The following is a 14,684-nucleotide window of genomic DNA, read 5'->3' as shown; positions in this document are numbered from 1 at the left end:
TCTCACCACAACTCGCCTTTTTCTGCGGCCAAGACCTTTTGGGCATCTATCGGAATCATGGTCTCAGGCGTGAACCACGTGATCGCTGAGAAGCAGCAGTCTTCGGCCGAAACTACGGGCACCACGAGACAAGGCACCATTGCCAGGAAGCTGAAGGATAGATTTTCGGTAAGTCATCTCTGGGCCCTCCATCACAGGCCCCTCTACCTATATCGTCAGCCTTGATTCTCATGAGTAGCGTACATGTTCTGACTTCGATCCTAGTCTTTCAAGAGCTTCTTCGTGTATATCGAGTTACTCTTCGCTGCTCAACCCACCTGGATTGACATATGTCTCATCTGTTGCGGCACCATTTGCGCAGCCGGCGCTGGTGTCCCGTTCCCACTCATGGGTGTACTATTTGGCCAGCTTATCGACAGCTTCAATGGCGCAACATGTGCTGCCGACAGTCAAGCAGCCGTGGTAGATCCGTTTCGATACGAAGCCGCCATCAATGACAAGGTCATCAAGACTGTTTGGATCGGTGTCATTGCTTTAGTCCTGATCTATGGCCACCTTACGTGCTGGAACATCATCAGTCAGCGACTTGCTCAGCGTTTACGTACCCGCTATGTCTCCGCCCTCCTGCGCCAGTCTCCTGAATTCTTCGACACTCAAGGCTCCTCGGGTCAAGTCTCAAGTCGTCTGCAAGAAGATGTGACAGCTGTTCAAGCAGGAACTTCTGAGAAGGTTGGGAATATCCTCACAACCATCAGTTTCTTCATCACCGTCTTCATCATTGCCTTCACACAGCAGCCACGCCTTGCGGGTATCCTGATTTGTATGCTGCCCGCTTTCCTCATGTCGGGTATACTTGGAGGACGTTACCTCAGCAAGTACGTCACAAGCCAAAGTGAAGCTGCTGCAAAGGCATCCTCCATCGCTTCGGAGGCTTTGTCGCACGTTAACATCGTTCACGCTTTCGGTGCCGGCCCCCGCCTCGAAGCCAGATTCTCTGCTCACATGGCTCGTGCTCGGAAATTTGCCACAACCAAAGCAGCCATCGCCGCTGTTCAAACAGGACTTTTGTACTTCATCGCGTACTCCGGAAATGCTTTGGCATTTTGGCAGGGCAGTCTTCGAATCGCAGACTCTGCAGCGAACAATGGAGATGGAGCATCTGTTGGTCAGATATACGCAATTGTCTATCTTCTTGTCGATGCTTGTGTCATGCTTGGCGGCATCGCCCCTACACTTCCTTTCCTGGGTGGTGCCACAGCAGCTTACCAGCGACTGAAGAAAGACATCGAAGCTCCTTCCTCAATTGATGGTCTGTCTGAGTCAGGTGTCGTACTTCCATCTGATACGGCAAAGTCGGTCTCCTTCAACAACGTCTCCTTCGAATACGCTTCAAGAACCGGTCAGCCCGTTCTGCAGCAAGTGAATCTCACATTTCCGGCTGGCAAGTACACTGCTATCGTCGGTCTCTCGGGTAGTGGCAAGTCAACCATTGCTGCACTCATAGCTCGCCTTCATGATCCCACCGAGGGCAGCATAGAGCTGGATGGTCATAACCTGCGCAGTCTCAACGTCAAGTCCCTTCGAAGCTTTATCAGTTTTGTACAGCAGGAGCCATCGCTTCTTGATCGATCGATACTTGAAAACATTGCTCTTGGCCTGATAAACTCTCCAAAATCTGTTCATCAGCATCTCAAACCCCTTCTGAACAGCGTTGACCTTACAAAGATGGCTGCCAAGTGTGGAAAGAATCTTACAGCAGCAGCATCTCTTGGACCAGAGTATGCTGAGCTCGCTTCACTCATTCTCCATGCTGCTGAGCAAGCCGATGCAGCCAGCTTTGTAGAACATCTAGAGTCTGGCTACGCCACACCTGCAGGATCTGGTGGCTCTCAGCTGAGTGGTGGTCAGAGGCAGCGCATTGCCCTTGCCCGAGCCCTCATTCGTGACCCCGAGATTCTCGTCCTAGATGAAGCGACTGCATCTCTTGACTCTGCCAGCGAGAAGAGAATTCAACTTGCTGTCGAGCGCGCTGCTGCCGAACAACGCACTATCATTTCAATTGCCCATCGACTTTCGACCATACGGAATGCTGATAATATCATCGTCATGCAAGCTGGACGTGTTGTTGAGCAGGGAATGTACGTCGAACTGATGGCAAAAGAAGATGGTGAATTTGCTCGCATGGCCAATCTACAGACACTTGGTTCGACAAACGCTGGCACTTCTGTATCTGGCGACTCTCTTGAAACTGCGACATACGAGTCGGATATCGAGTTCAACGAGAAGGATGATATGCTGGAGTCAATAACAGCTGTCGGCGACGATACAGCTGCCTCATTGCCGAGGAAGACAGAGAACAAGGACGAGACCATAGACAACGAACTAGATACTATCCGTCCTTTCAGTTCGGTCACGAAAGGTCTGGCTGCGCTTCTTCGTCCATCGCTTGGTTGGCTTGTCATGGCTCTTGTCGCTGCAATATTTGTTGGATCCACCTTTTCCGGCGCCGGCATAATCTTCGGCTTCACGGTCGGCGCTCTCAATCCTTGCGAAAGCACTGTCGAGCGCATTCTATCCATGGGTCGCTTCTTCTCAGGTCTCTATTTCATGCTTGCTGGTGTTGAGCTTATCGCGAATTTCCTCGCTTGGTGGGGCTTCGGAGTTGCCGGCGAGAAGCTACTATACAACTTGCGGGTTCTCTCTTTCCGTTCCCTCCTGGAGCAAAACATTCACTGGCATCGCTCGGAAGGCCGTACGCCAACTAGCCTTTTGTCCATCATTACCAAAGATAGTATGTCTATTGGTGCCTTCAGTGGCTCCACCTTTGGCACCATCTTCGCCATTTGTATCAATATCGTTGTCGCCATTGTGATTTCACACATCTTCGCCTGGAAGATCGCTCTGGTCTGCTTGGTGACTGTCCCTATTCTGCTTGGTTCAGGCTTCATGCAACTTCGTATGCTAGCTCGTTACGAGGAACGCCATCGTGGTGCCTTTACTACTGCGACTTCGCTCGCCACTGAAGCCATTCAGTCCATCAGGACTGTTGCTTTACTGTCACTTGAGACCGAATACATGGAATCATTTGAGCGTCTCCTCAAGCCGCCCCGAAAACAAATCGTACGTGCCTCGATGACAACAAATATCTGGCTCGCCATCTCCTACACCACTGGTACCTTCGTCAACGCTCTTGCTTACTGGTGGGGCTCGCAACTCATCATGAAGGGTGAGTATACTCAGAGAGACTTCTTGATCATCCTTGTTGCCATGCTTACCAGCGCCCAACTATGGAGTGGCATGTTTTCTCTTGCACCCGAATTCTCTCGTGCCAGATTAGCTTTGTCACGAGTCATGACCGTGATTGAGATGGGCTCGAGCAAGCATATCGGTAAGCCTGGTGCTGATCCTGCCAAGTCTGGTCACGATATAGAAGCATCCGGCGAGACCAAGAGCGACATCACAAACAGTCAGACTCGTGGTGGCTCAAAAGTCGCTTTCAAGAACGTCGGCTTCGCTTATCCCAATCGTCCGGAAGTCAACATTCTGAACGACATTGCCTTTTCTCTACCACCAAACACATTTTGCGGTCTCGTAGGTCCGTCAGGTGCTGGCAAGTCTACCATCATGACTTTGGTACAGAGGCTGTATTCGCCTACATCAGGCTCGGTCTGTATAGACGATCAAGACATCGCCAAGCTCCCGATTTCCTTCCGCGACTCCATCGCCTTGGTTCCCCAAGACCCCGCCCTCTTCGACGGTAGCATCAGCTTCAACGTCGCTCTCGGCGCACCTCCTGATCACGAACCCAGTCAAGCAGAAATCGAAGAAGCGTGTCGTCTAGCCAACATTCACGACACCATCATCTCCCTTCCCGACGGCTATGCCACCGAATGTGGACCTTCTGCGTCCCATCTCAGCGGCGGTCAACGCCAACGCCTCGCCATCGCCCGCGCACTAATCCGCAAACCACGTCTTTTACTCTTGGACGAGAGTACCAGTGCATTGGATGCCGCTAGTGAAGCTGCTCTGCAAGAAGGACTGGAGAGAGCGAGCAGAGGGACTACGGTGTTGGCTATCACGCATCGATTGCACAGTGTGCAGAAAGCTGATATTATCTTCGTTGTCGAGGAAGGTAGGATTGTTGATAAGGGGACGCACGGGGAGTTGATGGAGAGAAGGGAGAGTTACAGGGTAAATGCTATGCAGCAGATGTTGCAGTGAGGATGGCTAGAGTAGAGGAAGGAGAACATCTCTGGAAACAAGCAAAAGGTACAGATGTAGAAGGGTCGATGTCGCCATGATCTGTATTGCAAGGATGAATGTATGAAAGCTTTAAGCTGGCAATTTCTCTTCCGAGATTGAAGGCATCGTTGTCGAAGGTGACCACGACACGCATGTCGGAAGTCTACGAGAACGCTGCCTGTGTATGGACAAGACCCTGCGTGCCGTTGATGATATGGCGGTAGGTGGCGCGATCTGAAAAGGTCGGCTGCAAAGTGAAAGCCAGTCGAGTTGAGCAGACTAATACTTCGATTGCCCAAACTATGCAGACGAGACCGGAGATTGGAGGAACAAGCGAGCGAACACCACCAGCATCGAGATTGCGTTGAGCAGTCTAAGTCCATTTTGTTCGGCTGACTCAAACTAAAAAAGTTCTCTGTAACCCTCACGTTCCAAAAGGCCTTCCGGCAAAGTGCGTCCATATGCCCTCGATGGATCGCGATATATCGTATGCACATGCATTGTAAGATCGCCCCCTGGGAATTGCGGTGAAAACTCAATAAACAGATTTGGTCCTCGAATGCGAAAGTAAGAGGCGCCGTTCCTCCCGGGTTCATGCTCCAAGGGACCACTCCAAGCGAAGCATGTGTTGTCCAAACCATTCTGGACTTCGGCGATACGTGACGCAGAATGCACGTTGTTGAGAATGCCGACCCATTCTGAGATCAAGTCCAGGAGCATCTCCTTTTGCGACGAGTCGAGATGGCTGCCTTGGATGCCGACATTTGGGAGTGTCTTGTCAAAATCGCCTGGTCCTTGTACCATGTCTGAGATTGGATGAGTAAAGACGGCTTGTTTCCGTTGACTTTCGCTGAACGATCTCATCAATGCGAACGCCTTGTCGTTTTCGTCAGCAAGTACACGTTTCTCTCCATCCTCCCCGGTGTAGCTTGCAGGCAATGCACCAGTCAATACAGGTGTCAGCACAGCGTTTCCACCACATACAGCAATGTTCAACGCCAAATGATGACCTCCGAATTGGATCATCCACACTTTTTCCATTCCAGGTTCTCCCAAGATCGCAACCGTGTACGCAGCTCGTCCCGCGGCGTAGGGGACACCACTGTCTGCCAGAATCTGATCGGAGCCCATGATATCCTGGATTTTCCGAAAGCCTTTCTCACTCAGTGCTGTGCGGAGAAGATGCATTACTGCAGAGTGTTGTGCAGTATCCATTTCGCCGAGTCGAATTCCAGGACGAGGTACATCGCTGACTGGAAAGTTCGACCATGTTGATGCGCCGAATTGTTCGCCGACGAAACGGAAATTGGGGAGTTTTGGGTGGGGGAAATAGACTGGTGTGGGTTGATCAGTAGCGTTGTAGGGGAATTGTAAAGTTGCAAGGGATGAGGCGTCGAAGAGGGAGAGGAGGATCTGTGCTGCAGAGACGATGGCTGTGGTTTTGATGAGTCCTGCGCTCATATCTGTGGTTTCAATATCTGCAGGGGTGGATTGTGCATTTGGAGGAGAGTTTTGCATGATGAGGATGAAAGTGTAGATTGCAATACACGTTGCTGGAAGGTAGATGTAAGGTGATAGCATGATGCGAGTCGAGTGATCTTGGCAGATGGGGACTTTAGAGCAAAGTGCTCATATGAAACTTGAGCTATGACTGAGATCTGATAGTGAGTACGTGTTGCCATGAGTATGTAGGCGTCTCATTGCTTTAATACGGCTATCGCGGCGTTGGAAATCGAAACGTGAAGCCAGCATACGGTGGGACAACTCGCCGCAGAGCTCAGCATGACGCACGTCACTCGCAGGTCAAACTAGCTTCTGTACAGAAGTGTAAACAGCCTGATCGATTGTGCGTCCATATGCAGTTAGAGCCGTTGTGGTGGAGACCTGCACTTCCAGAGGCGCAACACTTTCGCTGTGGTTCGCACCTTCGTCGACCATTGGGCCCGCGCATCTATTCGACTTCTGGACATAGGTCTCTACAATGAGGGGTCTCGAATCCCAAAACGATTCCCAAACTCATCTGTATCATGGTAGATTCTGAGTCGAATGCGAGACTGAGCTTTCTGATTCCGGAGACCTTTCTCCGATGATCTTCAAAGCTCTATATAACACTTGATGCAAATTCGAAAAAATCGATCACATTGTGGAGCGGAAGAAACATCGTCACTGCCTTCCGTACGCAAGATGGCACTGCCCTGAGTTTCAGGCCCTCTGTACTAATAACCTAGTTTTCACTCTGCACGACTACCGAGTGTAAAGATTGTACCGAGATGATGTTACACGCCGACCTGACCGCGTCACACGCATGCGTACTCTGGATCGTACGTCTCTAGGATATAAGGAACGAGCGGTAGACTGTCATGCTGCTCTTTCATTCTCTCATCTTCTCATTCTCACAGCAACTCAGATACCGCGCTGCCAGTCATGGTCGCTCTCTTCGGTCTCATAGCGGGTCTCACTGCCACGCCCCTCGCTCTCGGAGCTGCTCTGCACCCAAAAATTTCCTCTCATGTCGAAACTTCTTATGGCGCTATCAGAGGTGCCATCTCCGACCTTGAAAGCGACGTCATCTCGTACAAAGGTATCCCATTTGCCAAGCCGCCTGTCAATGACTTGAGATGGAGAGCACCAAAGCCACCAGCCAGATGGTCTGGTACCCTTAATGCTACCAACTTTGGCGCTGATTGTGCGCAATCCTACTCTTCTCTTGGTTTGTTCTCTTCTGGAAGCGAGAACATCTCTGAGGACTGCCTGTACATGAACATCTGGGCGCCAAAGAATGCTACCGTCCGATCCAAGCTCCCTGTGTTCCTCTGGATCTACGGTGGAAGATTCGAGGGTGGCGCCGGAAGTGTACCGACTTACGATGGCTCTCATCTTGCAGCCAAGGATATGATCGTGGTTACTTTCAACTATCGCATGGGTCCTTTCGGCTTTTTGGCTCATCCCGAGCTCCAGTCTGAGTCTCCTCACAATTCCACTGGCAACTATGGTATCATGGATCAGCAGCAGGCGATCGAATTCCTTCGCCATGAGGTCTCTGCCTTCGGCGGCGACCCTAATCACATCACTGTGGGTGGACAGTCAGCCGGTTCTGCAAGCGCATTGATGTAAGTGTACTTTGCCCCTTTCATTTGATCAGGCGCTGACTTGAAATCATAGCATGATGTATAGCCCTCTGACCAGCGACAAGATTGTCGGCTGTATCGCAGAGAGTGGTGCCCGTGATCCTCACGATCCTGAGACATTCGGCCTGGCAACCAGTCATCGTTGGATGGAGAAGGCTCTCGAGCAGGGAGAGACTTTCATCTCAGAGATGAACGTTTCGACCATTGCAGAGCTGCGTAACGTATCAATGGCAGATCTCCTGGAATACGACGGCAGCACAGACACCATTCTCGAAGGCACCGTCTGGGGAGACACAACTGTTCAGGATACCGGTCTTGTTTCCGAACCTCCTCTCTGGCGTCCTGTAGTTGACGGTTATGTTTTGCCCTTGGGCTACGGTGATACACTCCGCACCGGATCTCATAACAACATCCCCATCATGACGGGCGACAATCTCAACGAGACCAGCTGGACAGACATGAACGTGACGACATACAACTCTGCCTTCACTACAATCATGGGCAACAACTCGAAGGAATTCTTCAACGCGTACCCTGCCTCTAACGAGTCTGAGGCTACCGCCCAAACTGCAGCTTTCGGCAACGACATCAACCGCTACACAACCTGGCACTGGGCCAAAGACTGGTACCTTGGCGGCGCCACCAAAGATGCCTTTGCTTACTTCTGGACCCATTCTCCACCGAACCAGACCAGTGGTGCCTACCACGGATCAGAGCTTTGGTACACTTTCGGTAACCTGCCTACTTTCTACAACTACACATGGACGGATTACGATTACGAACTTCAGCGTATCATGGGCAGCTACTGGGCAAACTTCATCAAGACTGGCAATCCCAATGGTGGAAACCTTACTAGGTTCCCTGCCAGCAGCCCGAACAAAACCAACACCGTTATGTGGCTTGGTGATGACTTCGGTGCTGGAGAGATAGTCGATGACATCGACAAGCTTTCTGTCATACAGGACTTGTTCTCGATGAACCCTGAGTGGTAAGCTGTTGGATCATTGTACCACCTTGGAATACGATTTTGTACCGAACACACCATCTCGGCTAGATAGCAGTAGATAGCAAACCATACTTGTAAAATAGCTGCTACCTATTGAGCACGCTTTGTCGCTCTGTAAACGATGCAATACTTGTGGTTTCCTCGTGTGAACTCTTGATTCTTGAATGTGAATCTGAGAGATGTTTGGGCAATCTGACGTCATTTCTCCGCTGCTGCCTAAACCACTGCTGGAAAGCACAATGGCTTCGAGCGTTCTTATCTCTCGAGGGGTTTCGGCGTCCACTTACTCTCCTAAGCCAACATGCCTTCGATGAACAGACATCAGTTTCTCGCCGAGTTTGTTTACGGCGTTGAAAAGTACTTCGACGTAGGTGGGATACAGGCATCATGGGCCAAAGGGTCCAAGCCAGCTCATCGATTTTGGGGCGATGAAGACGACAGAATCGAGATTCCGTCGTCTAGCGATGATCACACAACTTCAGACTTCGCTGTCAGTCCAGATGAGAAGCTCGTTGCAGTCTGCGGCGGGCTGTTGATCAGTGTGTACGACATAGCCACCAAAGAATGCCATACTCAGTTTCGGTGTCCTGACGAATCTTTTCCGAAACTCCGTTTCCATGACCTGGCTCGTGGAGATGGTGGCTTTTGCCTTATCGTGGCCACCTCCGACAGACCGGCCATGAACAACAAACTTGTCATTGTAGAATTGGACAATAATGGTCAAATGTTGACTGACCAAGTAAACATCTTGGTTACACCAAATCTCATCGATGAGTCCCTTGCACCTATCGTGTCTCGAGTCAATTGTGTCTACGTTACTCCAAACACAGTACCTCGACCCTTACTGGACGAGGTCCGTGCTAAATATACCAGAGCACTGGAACATCTCCAGGCAAAACTCCTGTTCGAGAGCTTTGAGCAGATCGATGGCAGATTTTCTGGCTCACAAGCCTCCAGTAAAGACGGAAGGCTGTTGTTGTATACGATCAACAACCATACCATTCAACGCGTTAGCCGTGCTGCTGACGGATTACCGAAAATCATTGTTTACGACTTCGTGAAGAAATGCCAGATGCAGATTCTGTCAGGCCACGAGGACTCGGTGACATGGACCGCATTCAGTCCAGACGATAGCCATATCGCATCTGCTTCTTGGGACGGTACTTATAGAATCTTTGACACCGTTACAGGTGAATGCAAACACATAATCGGTCCGATTGGTGGACAATGCACATCTGGAGCATGGTCTCCAGATTCGAAGCATGTCGTTGTGTGCGGCAGTGGCAGGAGAACTGAAGAAGATACTGGAACTGTTGAGAGCTACTCAATGGTAGCTGTATTTTCGACCGCGACAGGCAAAGAGGTTGCACGTTTCTGGCATGAGGACCCAAAATCTAGGCCAGGTCAAGTCGCTTGGTCATCCAGGAATGAGATTGCTCTGACCCGAAGATATGATACGGACACTTGGATCTGGAACCCATTCGAGGACAGGATAACTAGCTCGTTATCTCTCAAGGTTGAGAATCCGATGATGAGGGCATACGTGAGTCCTGGCAAAGTTGCTTGGGCCAGAGATGGGAAGCTCTTGATTCTCATGTGTGGCGACGGCACGGTCGAGGTCTGGGACAGGGATGCCAATGTTAAGTGGACGTTCCAAAAGCCGCTGGGCTTGGACACGAAGCGATTTGGACAATCGTTCACTTGGCTTGAGCAACATCGAATGTTGATGATTCTGAACGGTGATGGTTATCTGAGATTCTACAAGCTAGACTAAGCACTAGGAATGCGAGAATGTTGTCTGAATCTTTTTGTTTCTGCCTGTCATATGAAAATGGCTGCCTACTGCATGGTCAGGACTTTCGGAGTGACTTCAGCCCGCGACTAGCCCGAAACAGTCGGTACCACTGTATCGGGAAGGGTTTAAGTAGTACCGCCTTCCAAAGACCATACATATATTGACAAAACCTGAGCCGGGGCGGCGCAATCTTTGACCGGTCATGGTACGGGGTACAGTACAGATCAAGTACAAGTAGCTGCTCTCTGTCCAAGCTTTGGGACAAGCGCTTTTGTCATGAATTGAAGAATGGTCAAAATCAACACAGTCAAAGCTGCGAATGCTGCATTCATCAACCGTCAACCCCTCACCGCTATTTTCGTCGGTGCTACGGGTGGAATTGGCGAAGCTACTGTTCGACAGCTTTGTAAGATTCATGGCTCTGGAGGTCCTGGCCTTAGGATAATTATCGTTGGACGCAACACAATCGCCGCTCAGAGGATCATCGAGGAGTGCAAGCAAGCTGGTCCCCATGTCGAAATATGTTTTGTACACGCTGGCGACATCAGTCTGCTTCGAAACGTGGACCAAGCATGTATCAAGGTCACCGAGATCCTGAAGTCATCGGAAACAGCCCAGGTAGACATGTTGATCATGAGCCAAGGCAAAGTGGAATTCGGCGGACGAATCAGTGAGTTCTTGAGCTACTGCTTTTATCCTATTACTGATGCTTCCAAGATACAAAGGAGGGGCTAGACGAATCGTTGTCTCTACTTTACTACTCTCGCATGCGGTTCATCACAAAGCTCTTGCCGCATCTTCTTTCCTCCTCTCTCCCAACTGGAGCGAAGGTTGTCTCTATCTATGCTGCTGGTATGGAGACATGGGGCAAACTCTTTCCGCAGGACCTCTCGTTGGACGAAGCTGGCCACTACAGTTTTATGAACTGCCGCACCCATGCGATAGCCATGAAGACCATGTTCCTTGAAGATCTTGCAATCAGATACCCGGGCAAACTGAGTTTGACACATATATATCCTGGTCTGGTGGTCCACTCAGGATTCGACAATCCTACTTTCCCTTGGTGGTTTCGCCTGATTTGGAAAGTCATGAAGCCTTTTGTGAGGTTCTTTCCCATGTACCTGACAACGGAGGAGAGTGGACAGCGAGTGTTGTTTCTTTGCACCGACAAATATCCAGCCAAGGGTACCGAGCTAGATGGCGAATCTGATCCAGTAGGCGGACAAGTCGTACACGCGACCGACGGCAGTGAAGGAGGTGGCGCGTACTCTGTCTCTTACACAAACGAGATCAACGATACTAAGGAATTTTACGACCAATTGAGGGGCAAGTGTTTCCAGGAATCGGTCTCGAGCCATACCGAGCAGGTATTCCAAGCCGTTGAGACGAAGGGGATTTGGGAGCCGAAGAAGAAACTGTGAGATGGAAACGTCTGTGTAACGAGTCCTGCCTCTTTGCTCAACATTCCAATGATCGATGGAGATTTTAACGGTGATCACAAGTCAGGTTTCAGATTAGGGCTCGCGTCGATGGTTGCCTAACTTTTAGACACGCCTGCCTTACGTGGGTGCCTGACTCGCGTGTGCGTTTCGTCGTCTAGGCGCTACAGCACTAATAATAACAACAACAACAACAAGGCAAAGTCTTCTATCCCTACAGGATCGCCGTGTCCACTGTCATCTAGTTCGAGTGCCTCACTCAATCACTACTTAGACCGATCTGCCGGCCTTACCTCTGATTCCAGAGCTTTCCAACACCTAAACCGTCCATGAGTTTCCAACACGATGAAACTACTGCACCTTACACGATTGCGCGACCGACTATGATTAGGATGCCTATGCTAGGTCAAGAAACTCATCTCGCTGCATTATTCATTCTTGACGACAAAATCTCCGTCGACGTAGGTACTTCTCCCCGTACCGACGCACAACAGTGCTAGTCTGATCGTCTCCTCAGATGATCAACGAGTTTCTGGAGAAAACCCATGAAGAGCATGGGATCTATCATCTTTGGCTAGCAGAAGACACCTCGCGCAGCTATCCGACCGACCTTGACGAGGCGACTGTACCACCTGTCTCATCGAATTGGCGATCACCATTTGCTGGAAAGACCATCGAAGAGGCGTTCACATTCATGTCGTGCATCCCTACTGATTTCGATGTAACTATGAACAGGACCTACATCGTCGTTCTGGACAGAGACCTATATGGATCAAGAGGCTGGGTTGTTGTCTGCAAGATTGATGAAGAGGGTACAATCACGACAGCTCCGTGCGCTGCCCGGAATGCCATGCTGCACATCAATTCGCTGTCCTGGCATTTATGGCCAAACTACCTCGAAAGATGGCGTAACGAGGGAAAGCCATTCTTACGCTAGAGAGATAGTCTACTTGAATCGAATTGCAAGTCAGACATCATCTCCAACAGACTGCAGCATCTTGTGACGACTTACAGAGCTCGAGTACTAAGAACACGTGATCATGGTTTGTTCAGTCAAGGTTAACAAAAATGCAGGAACCTTTTGCGAAGAGGGCATCCAAGAAAGATTGCTAGGCTGAAGTGTGAACGGTGTTATGGGTCTAGTCCCAGTTCTGGTTATCGACCACTCTCATGTTTCCATACTGGCTCACCAGTGAAAAAATTAGACATCGTCTTTGATGCTTGACGCCTGAGGGCAAATCTTGACCACGTCTGAACTCGGCACGACGCCTTAGTGACTGATTCTTCAAGCAGTCAAGCAAGCGTTCTTACCGATAGATCCCTGAACTAAAATCACGGGACCACTAGAGATTCATTTCGTGGAAAACTTGTCGCGCAACTCATCACAAGACAGATAGACAGGAAGATGAAGAGAACAAAATTGTAGTATGATAACGACCAGCGCTTTGCTGGAACAATTCTGTCTCAAGAATGATACGTAAGTGAGTGTGATGAGGGAGCTTGGAGGCGACCTCCCTCAAAAGTGCTTCTCCCTTGCAAGCAGTCGATGGGAAACGCAAAGCGCAGGAGAAAGTGCAGCATAGTCTTGGTTCAACACATCACAACATCTACTGCAAGGTGATTGAGGAAGAACCGCTGCTCTGGTAGCCCTCGGTTGCCATGATCTGGTAGTTGTAGGTACCAAGGTTCTATGTGGGAGTCAGCTTCTGAAAATTGTATAGAGACTTTGATGTCGACATACCAAGCCGAGAGACTTCCAAGCGTTGATGTGGTTCTGGAAAGTGATGGTACCACTGGTGCGCTTGCTCTGACGGACCGAGAGGTACTGGTGGAACGTAGCAGTTCCCTCGATGGAAGGAGCATTGGTACGAGTGGTCTCGTAGATGTCGTAGACACCACCGTCCGAAGTGACCTGTGTTGATCAATTAGCAAAATGATCCATGAGAAGGGACTGAGTTTGCCTTCGTACAGTGCCTAGATGAGTTCCAGCACTGCCGGGGTTGTATGTGCCGTAGGTCTCAATGACATAGTACTCGACAAGGGGTCCGGTGGTCCATCCGTAAAGCGCGATCAGACTGTCACCACCAGCATTGATGGATCCAGTGTACTTGATGGTGCTGGACACATATCAGTCGAGGTCAATGTGTTCACGTTATTTCTGCCTCACCGAGCAGCACCAGTTTGCCAGCCGATACCAGCCACGACATCAGTGTTGGCGCTGGTCCACTTCAGAGAGTATGTACCAGTTCCAAGAGTCAAGGAGTCTGATCCAGTCTCGACGTAGTTGGAAAAGTAGTAGCCACCGTATGTGCCAACTTGGTTGGTAGTGATGGTCTCACTGCGCTTTTCGATTTCGCTGGCAGGAGCGGCCAAAGCAAGGACTGCGTATGCAGCGGCAAGAAGAACACTCTTGAACGAAGGCATGATGCTGTATTGTTGGGATGAATTGAAGGTGAGATTGTTGAGCTGATGGCAAATGGCAGCAGGGAGATGTTCTACTACTTATAGGACGTGGTAGCTTTTCTGATCTGTTGTCCTCTGGAGTCCGTGATTAGTTTCGAAGAGACGATCTTTGATGTTCGTTCCATGATCTGGCTAAATCGAAGACGTTTTGGCGTTCTCGCATATATGAGGGGTCGGCTCCACGATCAACCTCACGGGCCGGTCCAGTTGACGCAGGTCAAGGACGCAGAACAGAGCAGGTACCGGCAAATATTGTGCCACAACCCAACTGCAAGCCTTCTTGTCTGTGCAGCAAGGTCAAGCAAGTGACAAGCTTTGCCAATGACTCTGTGCTTTGTGTTATAGGCTAAAAGAAAGAGGAGAAGCATTTTAAACAAGCTTCGCTTGGATGTCGATCACGCGGTGGTCACGCCTTCCGTTCCCGGCGTTTCAGCCAACACTTCCGCGTTTCCGCGTAGAGTAATTTCACGTTTGACTGTCAGACTTGCATAACCATATATCATTCAATCAAGATCCATCGCACTGGACACCAAGATGTCAATAGAGACATCCCGCTGGCCACAGCTCAGTGACCTCCCTGAAGCTGTACGTCTAGAATCCCGTCAGCGTTC

The 14,684-nt window shown here is 50.2% G+C and overlaps 7 protein-coding genes across 7 annotated transcripts; 5 read left to right on the top strand and 2 right to left on the bottom strand.

Annotated features, from left to right (window-relative positions):
- Nucleotides 1-62: 62 nt before the first annotated feature.
- Nucleotides 63-4,221, top strand: M438DRAFT_325629 (P-loop containing nucleoside triphosphate hydrolase protein; the record flags this gene model as incomplete). Its single annotated transcript, XM_029903097.1, has 2 exons — nucleotides 63-168; nucleotides 239-4,221. The coding sequence occupies exon 2, from the start codon at nucleotides 388-390 to the stop codon at nucleotides 4,219-4,221; it is 3,834 nt and encodes a 1,277-aa protein (XP_029756822.1). The 5' UTR covers nucleotides 63-168; nucleotides 239-387.
- A 423-nt stretch (nucleotides 4,222-4,644) lies between these two features.
- M438DRAFT_408493 (uncharacterized protein) lies at nucleotides 4,645-5,823 on the bottom strand (the record flags this gene model as incomplete). The annotated part of the gene is made up of 1 exon (XM_029909956.1): nucleotides 4,645-5,823. One exon carries the CDS (start codon nucleotides 5,821-5,823, stop codon nucleotides 4,645-4,647), a length of 1,179 nt encoding a protein of 392 aa, XP_029756821.1.
- A 585-nt stretch (nucleotides 5,824-6,408) lies between these two features.
- M438DRAFT_385416 (putative liver carboxylesterase 4) lies at nucleotides 6,409-8,362 on the top strand (the record flags this gene model as incomplete). Its single annotated transcript, XM_029908970.1, has 4 exons — nucleotides 6,409-7,165; nucleotides 7,195-7,199; nucleotides 7,279-7,352; nucleotides 7,405-8,362. Exons 1-4 carry the CDS (start codon nucleotides 6,667-6,669, stop codon nucleotides 8,360-8,362), a joined length of 1,536 nt encoding a protein of 511 aa, XP_029756820.1. The 5' UTR covers nucleotides 6,409-6,666.
- A 315-nt stretch (nucleotides 8,363-8,677) lies between these two features.
- Nucleotides 8,678-10,166, top strand: M438DRAFT_399646 (WD40 repeat-like protein; the record flags this gene model as incomplete). The annotated part of the gene is made up of 1 exon (XM_029909429.1): nucleotides 8,678-10,166. The coding sequence occupies one exon, from the start codon at nucleotides 8,678-8,680 to the stop codon at nucleotides 10,148-10,150; it is 1,473 nt and encodes a 490-aa protein (XP_029756819.1). The 3' UTR covers nucleotides 10,151-10,166.
- Nucleotides 10,167-10,454: 288 nt separating this feature from the next.
- M438DRAFT_303688 (uncharacterized protein) lies at nucleotides 10,455-11,799 on the top strand. Its single transcript, XM_029902168.1, has 2 exons — nucleotides 10,455-10,841; nucleotides 10,889-11,799. The coding sequence occupies exons 1-2, from the start codon at nucleotides 10,460-10,462 to the stop codon at nucleotides 11,590-11,592; spliced, it is 1,086 nt and encodes a 361-aa protein (XP_029756818.1). The 5' UTR covers nucleotides 10,455-10,459; the 3' UTR covers nucleotides 11,593-11,799.
- A 140-nt stretch (nucleotides 11,800-11,939) lies between these two features.
- Nucleotides 11,940-12,547, top strand: M438DRAFT_368378 (uncharacterized protein; the record flags this gene model as incomplete). The annotated part of the gene is made up of 2 exons (XM_029908041.1): nucleotides 11,940-12,071; nucleotides 12,128-12,547. The coding sequence occupies 2 exons, from the start codon at nucleotides 11,940-11,942 to the stop codon at nucleotides 12,545-12,547; spliced, it is 552 nt and encodes a 183-aa protein (XP_029756817.1).
- Nucleotides 12,548-13,217: 670 nt separating this feature from the next.
- Nucleotides 13,218-14,034, bottom strand: M438DRAFT_281031 (glycoside hydrolase; the record flags this gene model as incomplete). The annotated part of the gene is made up of 4 exons (XM_029901207.1): nucleotides 13,218-13,298; nucleotides 13,352-13,522; nucleotides 13,580-13,727; nucleotides 13,778-14,034. 4 exons carry the CDS (start codon nucleotides 14,032-14,034, stop codon nucleotides 13,218-13,220), a joined length of 657 nt encoding a protein of 218 aa, XP_029756816.1.
- Nucleotides 14,035-14,684: the final 650 nt, after the last annotated feature.

Source organism: Aureobasidium pullulans (assembly GCF_000721785.1).
Source record: "Aureobasidium pullulans EXF-150 unplaced genomic scaffold scaffold_23, whole genome shotgun sequence".
Taxonomy (NCBI): Eukaryota; Fungi; Ascomycota; class Dothideomycetes; order Dothideales; family Saccotheciaceae; genus Aureobasidium; species Aureobasidium pullulans.
This window is presented reverse-complemented; position numbering and strand designations above follow the sequence as displayed.

Excerpts from the sequence above, each read along its gene's own strand:
- M438DRAFT_303688 (XM_029902168.1), top strand. The coding sequence starts at position 10,460 with ATGGTCAAAATCAACACAGTCAAAGCTGCGAATGCTGCATTCATCAAC. Across the intron at positions 10,842-10,888 it reads GGAATTCGGCGGACGAATCA|ATACAAAGGAGGGGCTAGAC; the intron begins GTGAGTTCTTGA and ends GATGCTTCCAAG.